Source organism: Acyrthosiphon pisum, chromosome A2 (genome assembly GCF_005508785.2).
Source record: "Acyrthosiphon pisum isolate AL4f chromosome A2, pea_aphid_22Mar2018_4r6ur, whole genome shotgun sequence".
Lineage (NCBI taxonomy): Eukaryota > Metazoa > Arthropoda > Insecta > Hemiptera > Aphididae > Acyrthosiphon > Acyrthosiphon pisum.
In genome coordinates, this window is record NC_042495.1 from 36,132,178 (window position 1) to 36,153,500 (window position 21,323).

Here is a 21,323-nt window from a genome sequence, read left to right on the forward strand (position 1 = left end):
AGAGCATATTATATTTTTGATTTAATAAAGATTTTTATTTGTTTTAATCTTATCTCATCTATTTATTATTCATTACCATATATAGAACATAAAGAAACTAAACAAATAAATAGTGCTTAATATCGTTTTCAAAAATTATATTAATGTACACACGTCATAGTTTTTATGTACCTGTTTTGTTATACTCATAACGGTACTTAGACAAATTACATTGAACAGTAACTGATTAATGTTGAATATTTATTTGAAAAGATGTGTGTTAAACGACTAGTAGAAAGAATCTATAAGTATATAGAAGGTTTGTAAGTACCTATTTGGAAATGTATTGGTATGATACGACGTTATCACACATAAAAAAAGTATTTTTTTTAGGTAATATTATATATTTTTTCGAATACGTACGTGATAGGTTGTACAATCATATAGATACCTAATAAATGGATTTATGAATAGACCATGTTCATTCACTAATCACAATATCACATGAGAACTGAAAAGCCGAGGGCTATAACGAAGGGCATAATTAGGTGAACTATGCTAGTTTTTTTGTACCAAGTGCAGTGATATTTGCATGAGCTCCTGGAGCTCTATATGGCAGTGAAATTTCCAGAACTATATGGCACGTTCGCCTTATCATTATCACGATCAGTACTGATTTTGTCTTTCATCTGCTGCACTTGCACCAGCCTGCACCAGGACGATTATCAGTGGCCTATATAATGTGCAACCTTGGTGCAACAGTTGTACGGTATGATGGAAAACGCTATTAGTAGATAATAGTAATATAATATCTATGTGCACGCAAATGCAGTACTGTTCGTTGTGTTTATATCACAGATTGAAATCCGACTGATATATTGTATTAAAATCGACAAGCACAAATATTATTAATATTATTACTACTTTGTATTTAGAAATGTATTGCTATCCTCTATTCGTGACGTATGTGCTCATGTTCACGAATCGATTCCTATATAGCCATAAGTTATATAGTCCGTTATATTGATTATTTATTCTATGATGGAGGTAAATTATTAATGAAATGTGTGACGATGTCGTCGTCGAGCCACGGCAGGTCGGTGAAGTGCTTCAGTTGTTTGTTTCTAGAGGTATAGCAAAACATCATTTATTTTTCTCACAAATGACGATTTGCAACAGTAAACGTCTGGCACAGTGTTGAATTCACACGATAAACGATTCGAACGGAATGTCGCGAGTAACGAGAGAAAAAGCGACCTATAACCGACGCGGTGTAGAAAAACGTTTAAAAACTCATGAGAAATAAAACACTCGCGTGTTCGATTTATTCGGATCAAAAAGATACGTGGGTAAAGGTACCCGAAACAGTATACTGTAGCCATGTACTTCACGATAAAATGTCAACACGGCAAACGAGCGAGGAGAAAAAAGAAAAAGAAAAGAATTCCGTACGTGTTGTCACCTTAACTATTATGGATTTAATAGAGTGACATAGTAGAAACACAATAATGATACGCTTATGATGTAGGTAGGTACCTATGTGTACCTACCAACGCGTATTTTTTACCCGAGACTTGACAGCGATTCATGTTATATTGCTGACGTACATCTTACAATAATGCATATTATTAAAATTATAATTTTTATTATATTATATGAGTACCTGTAGGTATAACTGTAAAGAAATAACTACAAACGCTAATATAATAATATTATAGACGTTTAAAAAATTATAATAATTTAGAAACCCTACCATCATAATTAAAATGTAATCATCAATTTAAACAAAAACAAAATAATATATTTAATGTTGTAATAATTTACAGTGACCATTATTATTAGGTACCTACAAATTATAGCGTCACGGAGATTAGATAAATCATAACTTATTTGTCCCATACTGTGTGTGCGCCGATTATAATTATTATTATATTGTAAGCACCGTTTGTTTTATTCGATTTTATACTTTTTTTAAATGTGTTTTACAACAATATAGCATTTTTACACCTTCCAACGTAATATATATTGATATCCATCGTTCTTAACAAGAATTCAAGTTTAATATTCCGTTGAACTTAGGTAGGCCTATGTGTATAGACTATGGAGTGGACGTGGTTTTAACTTTTCAGCTTTTTGACAAATCATTTTATAAAATATATGAAGGTGTTTTATAGGTATTATAACATGTATAAGCTAGATTTCGTTTTTACTGATACCTACATAGGTACTGAAATTATAGTATATATCCTTATAGGTTACTTATCTTGTAATTATATTATAGCGGCAATGATAACTTGGTGTACGAGCTACTAGGTAGGTACTTCATATTTATGTGTAATCGTGTATAGTGAAGTAAATAACATATAGTTACTTAAATTCCACCAAAACCAATTTAACGCTTTACTTTTTCGAAAATTTAAACTTATTATATATCTCACGGTGTAACGATGATTTGTTGGATACATATATTAATATAGATATTCGATTTTAAATTTAAAAAATAAATTATTTATACCAATAGCAATTTATATTTCATTAGGCGTTGGTGCGTAAAATACAAAATCTGCGGAATTGATGAAATTTCCGCTAAAATGTGACTGTATAGTTTGACAAACTTTCAAAAACATACGTTTACATTCCTTGCAGTGTTATGTCAAATATTTGCTATTTGTCATTTGGTATTCCTTTGCAGCTTCCAAATTACAGATATCTACAGTCAACATCGCCGGTTCTAGACCCAATGACCCATTATATTAGTGTATTATCTTAATTCATGATTATTTATTATATTATGGCTTATGAGGTATATAACCAATTATAGAGGTGTTACATATTTTCTTTATTTACCTAATAAATTATTATCGAAGATAATAACATCACTGTACCTGCATAAAGCGTTAAACATATTTAACTTAAAACGTGATACTATGTAAATACTTATTATACGATTTCGTGATAGATAGGTACATGCCACATATTATTATTTACCTACAATATATAATATTAATTTATACATTAAAATACAATTCAGTAAATTCAAAACCTAAAATTTTTTTTTTTGATTATTTATCATTTTTAAATCAACAACGTAATTATATGTTTCGAATACATATACGCCCCATTTAACTTGAATTTTTCTTCCCTATCACCGATCAATTATTACAGTTATAAAGGTGATATTTTTATGAGGTGGAAGAGATTTGAAATAATTTATTGTACTTAAAATGAAACGTGAAAATACATTTATTTTAACAAACTAAACGGGTTTTTTTGTTTTAAACGAAATTTTATCTTTAAAAATCTGTGTTAGATACCCCAGGTGTTTGATAATGTACCACAGGGCTTTATGGCTTAAAATGACGTTTTTTGGTGGGATTAAAATATTATAATTTTATAAATTTACTCTAATCCACAAAAAATACTGCAATGGTTTTATCGGTTTCTTATCGATTATTTAAATTTTAAAATAACAAAATATTCTCAAAATTACATTTTACGTTTTAAAACTTAAAGCTGAAGCATAAAAAGTATGTTTTATTAGTATATTGTATTGTTATGTTTGTAAATTAAAAATGTTCAAAAAACATGCTTCAGTTTTTTAAACAAGCACCTGCAGCCTTACATTTTTTAAAATATTTAATTAAGGAATCAAACGAATTAGAAAACAACTAAAAACAGAAAATCAACATAATAATTTTAAATTATAGGTAAACTCATTAGAGAATAGACATTAAAATAATTAAATGATTTTAAAGTGTTTTTAAATATAATTTAATATTTTTAATAATATTATTTCATTCGATGTGTTAACTCGTGATATTTTTATACTAAACAAATTTAAAATGTTATATTATAAACGTCTTATATAATAAAATGTTCTTATTTAACTAATTTAACTAAACCCAGGGATGGTCCACCAATTACCCCCCACCCACACCCTTGAGATCCACTATACATTATTACAATATTGGCTACAACCACGGACTAAGATTTATATGTATATAATATATTATATCTTATTTCGTGACTACAACCATTGATTATAAATATTTATATTGATGTTATCTGCTGATTGACGCATTGATTGGCTATTGCTTATTAGCCGGCATAATTTTTCGCTCGTGTACAATATTATTAATTGTACCCGCATCGGTTTATCACTGTTATTTTTCACTTGTTTCTATAATTTATCAACTGCTCACATAGTCTGATAGTCATAATAATTGTTGTTTACGCATAGTATCTTAGTTCTTGCATCGTGTATTAATTATTCGTGTACTACTGTAATTTTTTTTTTAAATGTTAATACGTATTTATATTTAAAAAAGTGAGTTGTTATATAATTGTTTTGCCGATTACAGTTATATATTTCCAAATAAAATAATGGGAGGGGTTGAACGTCATTACATCTGTGGATTTAAATTCACCCCTCCCCCCACCGTCAGAACTATGATATATCCGCCACTGAATAAACCATTAGTTTATTGACCCTAACCGTAAAACATAATGAACTTTTTTTGTATTATTGCTAATATTAATTAATATCTATAGTAGGTAACCCGCATCCCATTTATTTAAACGTTTGTATAGTTAGATGATATTTAAATTATTTAAAAATTAATAATTCACTTTTTGAACAGTTATGCATACCTAATTTAGCAAACAGATACCTACACTCTGCGTAACTAATCTATCATTATTTCGTTATTATGAAACATATTGTGTACAAAACACACAATTTTATTTAATGCCAAGGTTCAGAGGTTGTGTTGCAATAATTTGGGCTTTAATTGTAAATATAAATTAATAGGTAATCTACAACAATATGAAATATTTTTTTTAGTTTATCTTTTTTTCTGTGAAGATAATATTGTTTAAAACGGAACTTACTAGTAAACTTTGCTTGTATAACTGGCCGTTTGGGATATGTCTGTCTGTGTTATTTATAAAATATATGGATTATCGTCGACGTTACTATTTAGTACATCAATACTTAAATAAAATAATTCCATTTCGTTTTTATTTTAAACGACACTAGCACAATTTTAATCTTTCTATAGACGAGATTACAATATATATGTATACACAAATACATTTTAAAGCTTTGAGCTATGTAAAAATACTGAGCATCCTCGCTATTATACATGTAAGCAGTAAAAAATTAATAAAATTTGTATGTTTATAGTTGGACACTTAATTGTATTTTTCAACCTAGATAGATTTTTAATAATAACTATAATATGATGTCGTCCTATTCTGTAAAAAAAAACATTAGTTGTTTGGTATTCATATTTGTTACACAGTTTTTATTTATCGATTTAAACTTCAAATGGTGACATGGAAATGTAGTGTTTGATTTATTGAATTCGACATCATACATAGAAATAACGAAATACCACGTCAAAAAAAAAATAGGCGTCAGAATAAGAATTTTTGAATAAATATTAAAACATATTATTATGTTCAAAATTTCGTATGATGTGTGTACGTGATAGGTATAATTTAGTCCTTTTGTTATTCACGTCATTTTACAATATAACGGGATTTGGACGACACTAAATGGTATTGCAGCGCTCGGATATTTTAAACTATACGGAAAAGTTTTTTTTTTATTAAAAAACGAATTCAAAGTAAAAAATAATTTTTATAATTAGGTGCATATAAAGTTTAATATAATTAGCAATAGGCATATTTCTTTATACAGTATATATGCACTCTAAGAACACGATTAAATAATTAATATAAAATGGCTCACAAAATATTATTTTTTTATTTCACTAGTTTTGAATCTAAATGAGTTATATAGTTCTTTTAAAGTTTATTTTAATCTCTTTAAATATTAAAAATAAGCAGCAATTGTTACTAATTAGTAAATGTAAATGGTTTGGCTGAGTCACTTGAAAGGGAACCATTCATCAACATTATTTTATAAATCTTATTTTCTTTTTTTATATATTCTCTTGGCCAATTTCTTTTTGAACATCAGAGCATATTATCATAAATTGTTCAATAGGTAAGGTTACAACATATTATAGAATTATGGTGGACCATATATAATCTTATTTTATGAAATTGCTTATAATAATATTCAGTAAATCGGAAAAATTAATACAGTAATCAACCAAACTAACCTAATCTAACATATAACAGGATGAAATCGATAATTTTAGTACGTATATTAAAAACAGCATTAAATATTTTAAATAACTGAGTACAAATTTTTAACCCGAGTAAATCATATCACATTATGCTTGTTTTATTTGTATTAAACCAATTTAAAATAATAAAAATATATTAACATTCAATCATATATTGTATTATTATTATAAATTTCAAACCATTGTAATGTACCCACATTTATTTACAATGAACAATTTAACTCTATTGCCCTTTGTATTTTAATATACATATTCCGTTATCTATCTTTACTTTAGATGACAATAATATTTCAATTTTAAAGTATAATGTTCACGTAATTTTCATACGATTTAGAGGTTGTTAATGCTCACACATAAAACATTAGGTAAGTATATTAAAAATAATTTTTTTGTGATTTTAATGATGTTTTTATTTTATTGGTTCGAGTGATTATTTATGTAAATATAAGTTATCTACATTAAAATAAATCACAGAGGAACTTACTAATGTATTTTTTTTATTATTATTATTATTATTATTATTATTATTATTATTATTATTATTATTTTTATTATTATATTGCAATGGTCTTATGCGAAGCAACCCTAGGGATCTATGTATAAGTTGCGTGTTCAAATGGCGTGCCGAACGTGCTACGGTACATGTATGCCGCCAGTAGATCTTTTTGTAATCCCAAGGGTGAAATAAGAATATCGAATGAATATCTACGTAATCATCAAACAGTATCGATTTGAGATATGTTTTCTTGGTGAATACTAAGCGTCACATATACTTGAAAATTTGTTCTTTCTAGTTCGTAAAACGTTACACAAAATAAATTAAGATAATTATTTGATTTAAATTTGTTTTTAGGTGGGTATAATATAGTAATCGTTTTTAAATATTATAAATGAACACAATAATTCTTACTTTATAATTGTATAGAGTATAATATATAAAGGAGCTAAAGAAAACTTGATAACTTATTATGAGCAATCAATCATTTAAATTACTAATTCGTTAAACTTATATTATATTGAAAAAACTGTACAGAAGTTGCATGAGCTACTACAGGGATGTTTTGACATTTTAAAGTAGTAATAAATCATTGCATTCCAAATACAGTTCTGAGCGTATCTCCGTTAACACTCACTACATTTTATTAAAAAACAATGTTTTCTTTTACATTTATTCATCTTTTTGTATTAATTTATGAAGTTAAATTGAAAACTACATACAAAATCATAGAATGATAATTAGTTTTAAATTTTAAAATTTTAAAATTCAAAGTATATTGTTTGTGTTCGATTATTAATAAACAGACTAGTCGTGAATTTATGAACTTGATTATACACAAAAATAATTCTATCAATACAACGAGGAAAATACACACATAATTATTATAAGAAGCTTCGTTGGTCTGTTAAAATAAAGTATTTAAATATTAAATGTTTTAAATAAGAAATTATTATACATGAATTTATTTGTGAAAATTCATATAAATAATAATTTTTAATTTGTATATTAAATTACATTAAGAAAATTGTACATTGAACAAACGTTATAAAATATGAATCAAAATGTTATAGATCGTGCAAATATTGTATTTGTATGTTTATAAAATAGGCATAGTAAAATTAAAATATGTAATATAAAAACTTTGTAATATAATAAATTTATATGCTTATACGTAAAACACTTTAAAAACAAACGTGTTATAAGGGTCCGTTTAGTATTTACTATAACTTTAAGTAGGTATTAAAAGTTTTTAAATCTATTGGAAAAAAAAATTAAATTATAATCGGTTACATGAAATACGTATGGATATTACATTTATCCAACAAATTCAAAATGGTAGGAGAACGAGTTAAGCCACGTAAAACGTCGATGGGTCTTATAAACATCGATTGGTTAAATAAATTAAATTGGCAGTGTACACTAAGCCCGCAGGCTACAATATAATCTTCCTTGGAATATTCCATCTCTAGTATCAGACCTCATAAACATTTTAAATAAATAAAATCAAGTAATAATTAATTTCTGGTCTCGTCTAAATAAAATTATCTAAAATTGATAAGGTTTCGATAATTAATACTAATAAATGCATATTAAAATAAAAAAGTTATTAACAGAAACAATTGAAAAATGCAAACCTTCTAGAAAACAGACACTATAGCGTGAAAAGTAGATAGGCACTATATATCATTATTTTTACAAATCAAAGTTGTATAATGGGTTTCTGACTTTTATAATCTCATTGAAAAAAAAATACATACATTGAAACTGCAAAAACAAATTGTCAATAAAAGCGTTTTAATGTTTTGTGTTTCATATTATGCATTAGGTATCGTCTGTTTCTGACTATTGTTATAATATATTTCAATATTTGTGCTTGTTTATAAAAGTACCTACAGGCTACAATATAACGAACAAAGATAGATAATAAATAATAATATTAATAAAATATAAAAACAAAATAAAACATTAATGTATAACTCATATGAATTTCTAGTTTCATTTAAAATTTAAAATAACACGTCATAAAAAAAGTAAATCGCAGTTATAATTCATACTAATATACTTAACTCCGTAAAAGAATTTCGAATGACTATTTTTAAGGTTTTTAAATTTTAGCTTATGTGGATTGTATTATTTTGTGTATTTTTTACACTAATAATTGTCATAATTATTTTTTTAAATCCCTCTTTCCCTTTCTTTCTCTCTCTTTTATAGATTATTAATTTATATAAAGAAAATATTGTATATAGAATATAGATGGCGCTTTAATATTAGGGATTTCTTGAATTTCTTGGTAATTTATCCAAGTATAATTAAAAAATATTGATGACATCAAAAATATTTTAAGATATTTCACCTATCGTTGTTGTAAGTTTTAACCACCAGTAGCTCCACTCAAAATTGTTATTTTTTTTATTAAATGATCCTTTTATATTACCTATTATATTAGGTTCCTATTTATTTTGATTTTTTATCATAATAATAAAATTAATTATTTAAATATTTTAAATGAATTCGATTTAACCAAGATTTTCAAACCATTATTTATTAAATAAAAATATTAAAATGTTAACAAATGCTCAAATTCCCCCCTACCCCCACCACACCATTTATTTAATGAAATACTGAGAATTTTAAATTTTACTTTCTCGAAGAACCAATAAGATCCAATTTGATACCAGAAGTCTCCTTTAAAATTGACTATTAGAGAATTTTTCTACTAGAAATGGTAGTTTCGTGTCTTCAGACACAAAAATAAATTAGAAAATACATTGGTATTATTTTAAAATCAATTAATTTTTTCTAAAATTAAATAATACAAAAATCAAATACCTAATGATTATCTTTTTACGCCCTATGATAATTTATTTATGATTTTGACTTTCTTGTATCTTTTAATAACAACTTTTATGTTTGAATATTTAGTTTTGATTTAATTGAGGAATTATTTAATTATTTAATTATTGATTCTATTTAAAATTAATTAAAACGATTAAACCTATTATGTTTTAGACTTGATCAAAAATGTAATGTTTATGTGTATTTAAAAAAGTAGAGTATGCTTGCTTAAGTGCTTAAGTATTATACTTAAGCAATGATAATACTATACGTCTACTCACTTTTTATGAAAAGTTTTACCTTCTATTAAGAAGGATACCTATGTCTATTTTATTTTCAATGTGTTACGTAAAATGTTAAAGAATTCCATGAATTATTACTTATTAATTACTCAAAATAATTATATAAATGAATAATTTTCATTAACTATAAGGACTATTCTTAATTTACAGTCGATGATGTTCTGTAATTTCAATCAGGTAAACTTGTTATTACTTATAAATTGTATATATCACAAAAACGTTAAAACATAATATTATATTATTTTATATTAAATTACAACACTTATGATTACAAATTTATTTTTTTTTAAATTAGTAAATGTAATTTATCATAACCCCTATACCTACGCTTTATATGTAAAACCGAAGCGTTTGGCATTGCATATGTTTTTCTGTCTATTATTTGCTTATCGTATACGAAATAATAGGTTTATTTATGCATTGTTCGATCATATACCTACATTGTTATATATATATATATTATATATGTATATACCTAGCTACGTCGTGTGACGCTCACGCACAAGTGGTGTACATACAGTAAATGTGCGACCGCAAAAAAATCGTTCGCCATAACCACATTTTCGAGTCGACACAAATGGTACGTGTTGAAATCATGGTTGATTTTAAGGGTTCGAAGCACTCGAAAAGTGTATTTTGAAAACAACGAGGCAAACATATAAAGCTGAGGAAAACGAGATATTACCCTCAGCTGGGACTGCCTATACGGAACGCGTGCTTATTTATTTTACGCGTTATAAGCACGAGAACACGTTTGATTCGCATTGGATTATTATTCGAATTTCGACATTTCCAATTTGAATTACATCCATAGGTATCAAAAACCGAAATCAATAACGCATTAAAATCGAATAGTATAAACCTGCCGGAGCGAATCATAATCATAAATCATAATAACGATTATGAAAACAATTCGATATTTACTAAACAATAGGTCCGACAAACAATATAGGTAATAAAAAAATAATACGTATACAATAAAAGTTTGCGAAAAACCCCGCAAATGTAATTTAAAAATAAAAGACATATTTTATTAAAAATACATTTAATGTGTACTTATTTAAATATTGGAACTCAACAACAGGTATGGGTTGTAATTAATTTTTAATTAAAGGCGACCTATAGAGTGACAAGCGCAGTATGGAAATACAATTTGACGTTATGGAAATTAATTAAGAATTAACTATTCACACGTAAACAAATACACAATCCGTGTTTGAGCGGCTTAAAATAAATGTAATCACTACACTTGACTAAATCTTTAAGTATCGTAGAAATACGCTTTACGGATAACATCGAAACTAGTGCTTTCTATTTATGCACCTAAGCACACACACATATATATATGTATATACATATATACCACGTTATTATTCTGAAGTGAAGTGGAACCACGGTTACTTCAAATTGCGTAATTAAAGTATTTATTAAACATTTTGAAAATGTATATACCTGAATACTATATGCACAAAGGAACTGCAGGTTCCGTCTTATTTTGGACGTCCATATTGTGAAATAAAAGACTTTACTTTTATGAACTTTGCAGCACAACTCTAAAAATCAAACCCATATACTTTAATAAATGCATACTATTTGAATGACACAGACCTAACTCAAAATAAGTCATCGCATTAATTCAGGAAGTCTAGGCCCAACTCCGAAGAATGTAAATACAATCAAGAACTTTGAACAAATCAAAATAGCCCAATAGGAACTTGATAAATTAGAGAATAGTGATAAAAGTATATTATTAATATAAATCTTATATTTACAATATGTGATAATACTAAATTATGATACTATAGTAAATAATACCTACCTAATCTACCTAATTTTAAATTTGTTCTGTTGGTTATATTTCTTATTACAATATTACTTGAGCACAATATAATGTTAGTATCTCTAATATTTTAAGGAAATGTTGATCTAATATTATGTACCTACCTAGTGCTAGTAAATCATTCATAATACATTTTTTATAAATTAATTTTTTTAACGGAATATTGTGTTTTTACAATTTAATTTTTCTGACGATCTTTCAAAATGTTTTCTTAGTAAGTAATACTAATACATTCATCAAATTATTAATAAAAGACGTACAAATAAACTAAAATATGAAAAATGAAATATTCATTTAAAAATAATAAAGTTTATTGATTCGCTATTTGGACATCCAAATGATGGAACAAGTTTTGCTAAGTATAATTCCGGTATACATTTCGCGATACGTTATCCATATTGTGTAATTACGCAAAGTGAAGAAACTGAAGTAAAATTTCATGACATTGCCGGCATTTGGATCCATTTAATGAAGCGGAAAATAACGCAGTATGGATGAGATAAATTGAGTGAAATAAAATGGTTTATTCTCTTTTGATTACCCGAACAAAACAAATTTTAATAATAGAAAATACTATTATTATCATGGGTTTGGTGTTACTCATACAATCATGTAAGACCTCATATTTTCAACATATTTTAATACGGACGTACATTTTTCGTAAAATTAATTTAATGGAATTCGATACCACAATATTATTATTTACGTAAAAATGCTAATTTTTTTTATAGTCGTTCGTAATAATAATAATGAAATATTCATATTATGAAAAAAAAAAGGGTGACAATAATGAATTATTTAAACATTACCGTAAGCAAACGGTTGGGGTCCATCAAAATCCATTACATAAGAGCATAAACCTCCTCAATGGACGCGTAAATCCTCCATGTATATTTCATGTTCTTGCGTGGCAGCCCCGACTCTGCGAATTATTCATTATTCTAAAAGACGAGGCCGTTGCGATATGATTGCGCCATGGTAGGCATATTAAATTACGATCGTTTAAACATTTTTATCCCTGATGTGGCACGATATCGGCAATGTTATTATATACGACTATATTATATGTGTGCCGAATAGTGTATAATCTACGTCATAAAATAATATATATTCAGTAGGAGGTGCACTTCCGGTTACGAAAACGTGTATTCGCTGCAAAATTCCTTTGCAACAAAACGTTCACCGTAAGTGTATACTGTACATTATTATAAAGTAGTTTTACTAGTACGATTTTACCACCGAGCGCGGAAAATAAAATATAATAATAATAATAATATACAAAGTGTGTCTAGAAGATATGACATAGGTATATATTTATTAAATTCAACTCGAGTAGTCGAGTGTAAAAATGTCGATTCCGCCTGCAGATACCATACCTTATATTTTATATATCCATTTCGTTAATAGTATCTATTGCCGTCACTCAACAAAATACGCCAGAGTAAGTTTCGAAATTAAATTCGTAGCTGGTTCAATTGCAGTGTTATTGCAATGGAGATAATATTTGTGCCATTATTATTCCTGCGCAGTATAAATTAGCTACATAAACATAAGTTTATCCGTAACAATTTTTTGAAGGGGGTCTAGCTAATAATTACTTTCCCAAAATTACATAAAACTGATATATATATATATATATATACAGAGATTCTAGAGCTGATGAGGGGTATTTTGTAGAAATACATTTTCATGAAGGAAGACATTTCTGGAGAGGAAGTGTTAACCTTCACCTAAAGTAAATGTGAGCCCCACTGGTCCAATATTTACCAGTCGTCAAACAGGGTGCATCCATTAACAGATTTACACAAACCTATGTATTATAATATTCAAGCTCCGGGCTGTTTGCGTATATTATCAGCTAGTTTCGACAGGCCTCGTTACGACGCACGACGGTTGAGAACGATCGTTTATCCGCTGTGTTATTTTCTACGGAATCTTGGTGTAAACAAAAAAAAAAAATGTTCGTGAAAATTCCTGGAGAAAAGTTTCAAGGTCAACGTCTTTCCTCCCTACGTGAATACGTAATATACTCGTAATATTATTTTATCATGATTATTATTATATTGTGTACGTACGATATCGTTAGTTTTGTTCAGGCTTTCGTTAAATAGTGATCAAAGTCAAGGAGATGGTTTCCAGTTCTTGGCATTTAGTTAAATTCAGTGTCTATACTATAAATCCTACAACAATTATGTGTTTAAAATTATTGTTAATTTTTTTTAATGTGAATAATAATATAACTGAGCGTTTAGTTTGTTGCGACCACCGAACAATACAAAATTATATCATTTCATATTGAACTCATTTTTAAACCATTTATAAAATTAAAGATTTTGTGATATTTATATTGTACACATTTTTAATGATCGAAAAATAATAATTTTTTTGTCGTCAAAGAGACATTCATATCTGACAGTAAGTTATAAAATAAAGATTTATTCGTAAAAATGGCTTTGTGCCAATTTTGACTATAAGATGGATATTATTGGACAACATCTGCAGCCAATTTAAAAAATGAAAATGAAAATAAAATATCATTTAGTGTTATTTATGAAATTGTATTCTCAAAAATAAAGGTGATATTATTAATATGCATACCTATATAATGTATCAATATAATTACAAGTATTAAACTGTAAATTCTATGACAAAATCTTAGATAAAATATGAATGTACAAAATATTAACTAATTGTGATGAATTACTGTGAACAAACTGATTTATAACATGAATACTTTTTAAATGTATATTAGCAAACAACACTAAATAGTTAAAAGGTTAGGAAATGAATGACCCGGTAACACGTTCTCCGAGTGTACACAAAATATAGTTTCACGGACTTCCATAGTTATCATAATAATATAATCAAAGCAACTTACTTGCTTTCGACTATCCTCAATTCAAACATTGTTGTTGAAAACAAACCACCCCACCACTACCACTGTCCACCACCACCATAGCTTTCTCGATGTAAGTCGTACCGGTGTTTCCGCAGTTATATTTGTACTGAGATCGTGCGCATACCCCTCAATGTGTAAAATACTGAAATACATCAAAGTTCACCCGGACGAGGGTTGTACTAAACCACGTGAATCACCCTATCCACCAGCAAATTGTGCCCCGCGTATAGTTTATAGTGATCATCTGGCCAATCCCAAATTATTATTATATTTAGGTACTACAAAAACCAATTTTCCGTGAGTTCAATCATCAATCATAACTATTATTTTGACATTGAAACGCACTACGGCCACGCGCTATTCTGACTCAGTCACGAATGACTATTAAATTTACGCGAGATCGATTCGATTCGTTTTTATTTGTATTTAAAACTGACATATAGCTCCCACTAACAGCTCTTCTAAATTCCACTTCAAACGTTATTATAATTTGTTCATATCCACAATGATTTTCCTTTTATTATTTTCTACATAACATGTGTTATGTTAACTATTTTTATATTCTGTATTTTTTAAATTAAATAGTATATTATATAATAGCTCTAAATTATTATGTATTTAAAAAATAATAATAATGTCATAGGTGTGAAAAGTTATAATATCGGAAAAACGTAAAAAAAAACTTTCCCGTAAAACCAAGAAAAAATATAGGTCAATATCAATACTTATTAAAAAGTTAAAAAATTAAAAACATTTGGAAACAATATTCCTTATTAATAATTATTAGGTATTTTGTGTGGTAGGCATACTATTTTTGTAGATTGTCTGTTCATAATATTTTACTATAATTTTTATATTACTATTATTTAAAAAAATAAGGCTATAGTCAACCTAAATCTTTGAATGCTTTTTTTTTTTAAATTTATCAAAAACTCTCGACGAAAACTTAAATTATTAGAGCTCCATTTTATTTTACACTGAATATAATATCAATGTATAAACTATTGAGTTATGATTATGACATTGATTCGAGTGGTTGAAATAACATAAAATAATCGTATGTAACGTAAGAGTTTAATATACTGTGTATAATACTATATAGCAATATCAATATATCTATAGGGAACATGATACATATATCCATTGAATGTTTTGTACTTTAAAATCAATTTTGACTTTCAAAACGACTTTATTATGTTACAAAATAAATTTTAAAATTAAAATTTTTTGATATCTACCTGACATGAAGAAAATATAATATGAAAGCATAAAAGTAATTTTTGTGAAGTATGAGTTCAATAATAACGTACTTCAAAGAATGACTCTTTATAGGTTATCACAGACTGAAGGCGATAAAAAACCAATTGATTTAATAAAAAAATGTAATTTTGTAAAAAAAAAAAAAAATATTTATTTTTCCTGTTATTTTATCATATGACTTGTGTGCATCGAAATAATTGTAAATTTCTTAATACAGACGAATACTTATACTTAATATGATTTAAGTTTCAAGAATTTATTATAATGGTAATTGAAACGTGCAAAGAATTGTATGTACTTGCATATAAGTTCTAAGAGAAACTCAAACTTAATGATGCCACAGAAATAACACGTACTGCATTTTTCAACATTACTAATCCAATATAATGGTATTGGAACACAATTTTACAAATTACGATTCTCCTCCACACGTTCGTTCAATATAACATAATAACTGACGAACATCCGTTTATTCATTATCGTTGTTATAATTATTATTATTTTGAATCATGAGACCTCAAACACGTAGTTTGACACGTCTAGTCAAAATTTAAATCATCAACAAAACAAAACACATTCGCCACATCGGCTACGGTTTGCTTATTAAATATTATTAATCATATTATTTTCCATTATATTAATATATACAGCGTGGTAACATGCGTCCGTGCATCGATTATTCATTCTATTTGTGTTATATTTATTCTATTTATGTTAACTATATGTGTAGGTGAATCATCTACCGTTCGAAGCGATTTCCGTTTTCAACCCTCCTGCATCTATATATATAGGCATTGATTCGAGCTGATAATATATTATAATAATAATGTTATTTATTATTGTTATTATAATTTATAAACGTGCGCATCTCGACGTGTACCTGAGATATTATACCGACTTCTTTTTGATATCTTTTCAATTCTCGCGTATATATAATAAAAAAAAATCCTGGCTATAGAATTCGGAAAACAGTTTGTCGGCGTGGCGTCATATTATTATATTATATATATTGTATTGATGCACCCGTTGAATTATGTAGTTATGTCATCGCGTCTCGTTTTCGCATTATTATACCGAGGTTTTTGAGTGGGTAATTCAGTCGGATTTAAACGTTAGACCCTAAAGTCGGGTGATCCAGGCCGTATATAATATATATACACACATCATTTTGCACAGCACAAGCACAACCTATAGGTTACCATAGGTATACGATGTGAGTAAAAATCCAAACACATACGGAATATAGATTTATATGTATTATAATATCATCTATTATTATGCATTTATGCGTAAACCAAATCTGCACACAACAGGGTGTTAATAATATGAATAGTAATAATAATAATAATAATAATAATAATAATAATAATAACAATAATAATAATAATAATAATAATAATAATAATAATAATAATAATAATAATAATAATAATAATAATAATAAATAGTAAATAATCATTTTTATATTACCTATATTATAATCGTACGTAACAAACGGTTTTTTTTTTAATCGATGAAACGTGTTTATACCCTGCAAAAGGTATTACATTTTACTGCGTTGAGGAAAAACTACGATGCACGCGTTTTCCGTCCCGACCTTATTTCGTTTTCCTCGGAAACGTCGTCATTGTTGGGATGTGCTTGAGAAAAAAAACTAAACTATAATTCACTAGACGCAAATACCACGTTTGAAGAGTCAAGTGTTATTTGCTCATCGTTGTCGTCATCGACACCATACACGTATTTATGTATATAGGTACCACGGTCGCGGTTATATAAAGTGCCCGAGAACTCTTTATAATATATTATCATATCCCTTCAGCGTCGGCGACGCGTGCAAATAGCTTTTACACAATATCGTTCTAACCTAACGCGGTGCATATTATTATAATCAGTCGAGGTCAATCTCGAAAACCTTACCTGCAACGATTGGTCGGAGGGTGGCTCTCTAGTTTCGCGGTCTTGTGAGCACATCCTATTAAGTTGCAAAAATGGCCGAAAAAATATTATTATATTTAAGTACCTAATATTACAAGTACGACTTTAAATAAACTATACCTACACGAAACCGGTCTAAAATGGTTGTGAAATTCACTTTACTAGGCGATACAAGACCTTTCACGCTGCTGTGAGCCCTAAACGTTAGTTTCGAACGAAGCGTTATTCGTATAGCCCACTCAAAAATAAAATTAAAACAATTAATGAAAATTACATTACATAATATAAAATAATTAGTCTAATTTGACGTATAATAAATAACCATGCTAACTTTATGAATATTGGTATAGTATAATGAGAGAAGAGATAGGTTCCAGAGCCAATGAAACGTGAGACTTTTGATTAATGGAGAGCATAAAAATTAGCAGGTATTCAAACAATATCTGGAGATTTTTATCTGCCATTGTAAATAATAGAAAGTTAGGGGCCTTTTTTTTAAATAAAAAAATGTATTTTAATAAAATGTTCTTTCTTGTATTTACAGTCATGTATCACTCATACAGCAGTAATCTTTAATAGTAATGGGGTTGGGCTTCAATGTTAATTCAGGCGTGTAGGAATATAATATATAGGTATGTACAGCTTATGCATAAACCCAAGACCACATTATACACATGTAGGTATTATAAAATATGACGCGAATAATGTTTATGCGATAATGACAACGTAAAAATACCAGTGGCGTCGCTAGACCATTTTTCTAGAGAATGGGTTGAACTAATTATAATTATATGTATACGATGTATATAATAGTATAAGAGGTGCCAACGAATAAAAATTTAACGGTTACGGTTAATTTGCTCCATAATATATTATATTATATCGAGGATCGGCATGGTAGTAACATGATATACGCGTGGTACGTACTTGATGAACATGTACACCCCGGTGGGTTCCATTGCCCTGGATATGCCCTTCCACGATGCGATCATGCTGTATTTCTGCTTGGCCGTCAGCGGGAGCCTGGGGTCCGGGGGGCCCGGGCTCGGCGGTTCCTCCAGCACATCCTTATGCTTGCCGCCGCGGTCATCGCCGGACGTGGCCGAGCTGGCCAGTTTACCCAGATCGCAGCCCATCCGCGTGCAACAACAACCCTCTCCGGGGACGTCTCTTGTCACGCGGACGCGAGCCGCTCCTCCGCGACGACGAAGTCTACTGCGACTGCGACGTTTTTACTACTAACGCCACTTGCACCTGCACCTGCACCTGTACCACCAAGCCTCCTCCACAACTTGCCGCACTGCTACTGCAGCTGCTTTTTCACTGTCCACACGCCAATATTTCAAGGACTTCTGCTGTACGTACCACAGTTATCGGAGTTATCGGTGCAGTTCCTGGTCTTTACGTGCGTACCCGCAGTCACCCGGTGGTCGTCTTCCGTACGCTTTTCCACGTCGACGACCGGCTGTAGAACCCGACGTCGCGCACATGCAGAAAACCACCGACTTCGCCGTCGTCGAGGTTATCGATACAACAATATATATTATATATAATATAATTATATATATATATATATACACACACGCGCGATTATAATAATAAAATTTTCTTTAGTCGTGCGAGGACATCCGACCGACTGTGCTCGTCGACCCGTCCAGACGTACTCAACTCGATAGTCACACCGACCGTGCCGCGCGCAGTATGCACACACAACCGCTACAGCGCCTGCACGTTCATCCGGCCGCAACACTCGCACAGCACTGTCGCCGTTTTCCCCGACCAAAAGGATAGAGACCGTTGCCCGCCGCCGCCGCCGCCGCCGCCGTCGCCGCAGACCACACACACGCACACACGCGCACACACACATTTATACACGCACACCGACACACACACACACACACGCGTTTACGCGTCCCCGCGCACACGCACTACGCACGAAACTCCCGGCCGCCGCCCCCGCCGAATCATCCCCCGTTGTCGACCCTCCCCCTAGAATCCTCCACCGCCCCCGCGCGCCGAAAGGATCGCCACGACCCCTGCCGGTTTTTGCGTGAAAGAGGCTAGGGCCAGGGTGTGGAAAGGGAGGTGTTGGGGGGTGGGGATAAGAGAGAGAGAGAAAAAAAATATAGGGGGAAAACCTTATACCTATATACCGAAAAGCCATTTATTCTGTGCCGCGGGACGCTCGGACAAGCCGTGTGGCGCTCGCGACACTATATACATATATGTATACAACATACAACACATTTCTCAGTCAGACGCTATGTATATATATAAATACCCTCGTGTCACACCTGAGCCGAGCGTGTATATATGTGTAGGAGTTTAAGGTGTATTATATATGTATAGGTACGTGTGATATCCACCACGACTTTATTATTATTATTGTCATCATCGTCGTCGTCGCCGCCGCCGTTATTGTTAGTATTATTATTATTATTTTTTGTCCCCATCCCGTAGCGTCTTTCTCTTACTCCGTGGCCTTTTGCGTACATAACAATATGTGTGTATACTCGCGGTTTAATGATGCTCGTTGTTATTATTATTTCCATTGTCACTATCTTTATGCACCTGTACCGCCTCGGAAATCACGTGTGACGCTCATACATCGCCATCGTATACACAATATACAAAGTGACTCACAAAGCATACTCAACCCCCCTATCATCTGATACAAACTTCTATTTTTTACTGTTAATCAGATGATTTGTTTGAAAAAGTTGATATCAAATGTTGTACCTATCTAAATCTCAATTTAAGTTATGAAACAAAATCAAATCTTCGATACCATAGCGTTTTGAACTTGTTACTGCTGACAACTACCTACGAGCTACGGGTCCGTGGTCCACGGTTGATGTATAGTACTCGTAATTTGTAACTGTATAACCGTAAACCTAGTTACAATTAATTGAGTAACTTTCTCAGTAGGTACCTATACTGGTTGTTCTATTGTCACTTTTAGAAAAGATGGTGTGAAGGGAGTAAGGTTGAATTTCCCTGTAAATGCAACAAGAATTCGCACACAGTTACTGCGCCTGAGTGGTAAAAATAAATGGTGGAAATAAGTAAAAAATACGTCACTGTCAAAAAAATATATTTTTTTGCATCCCATAAAATATATCTTCTTTTGTCCATTGAATAGTAAATGTTAGTAATGTTCGTTCGTTTATCTAATTCAAGATGTAAATAGGTTAGAGAACTTATTGTGTAGTAGTAAAAAAAATGTACCCCATTATCATTATTTTGAACCTAGTTATTAATTATTGAAAGAACAAAATGCTTAAAATGATACTTCATCAAGAAAAAATTTCTTACTCAGTATCTATCATTGTGGTTTATATAGCCTTAAGGTTGAAATTTGTGCAAGATCAAAAATTATCAAATTGAAAGAAGAAACTCTTAATCAATCATCGACAAATGAATAATATTTTAAAAGTACTTAATTCATTTTTATTATGTACTTAGGAACTAGGTATTATATTTTATTTTCAAAATACAATATTATTGAAAATATGTCTAACAGCACCGGTCTGCGTCGCAACCGACGACTTAATCCGCTCGTTCACTCCGTCCCCCATATATCGAAATTATATGCGTATAATTGTGTGAT

At 29.7% G+C, this 21,323-nt stretch overlaps 1 protein-coding gene across 1 annotated transcript in view; it reads right to left on the minus strand.

Annotated features, from left to right (window-relative positions):
• LOC100169044 (neuroglobin) overlaps window positions 1-19,482 on the minus strand; it is a 54,871-nt gene extending 35,389 nt beyond the window's left edge. Inside the window, exon 1 of the mRNA XM_029490957.1 lies at window positions 18,641-19,482. Within this exon, the coding sequence (XP_029346817.1) occupies window positions 18,641-18,849 (209 nt within the window). The 5' untranslated portion in view covers window positions 18,850-19,482. The remainder of the gene's footprint in view (window positions 1-18,640) is intronic.
• Window positions 19,483-21,323: the final 1,841 nt, after the last annotated feature.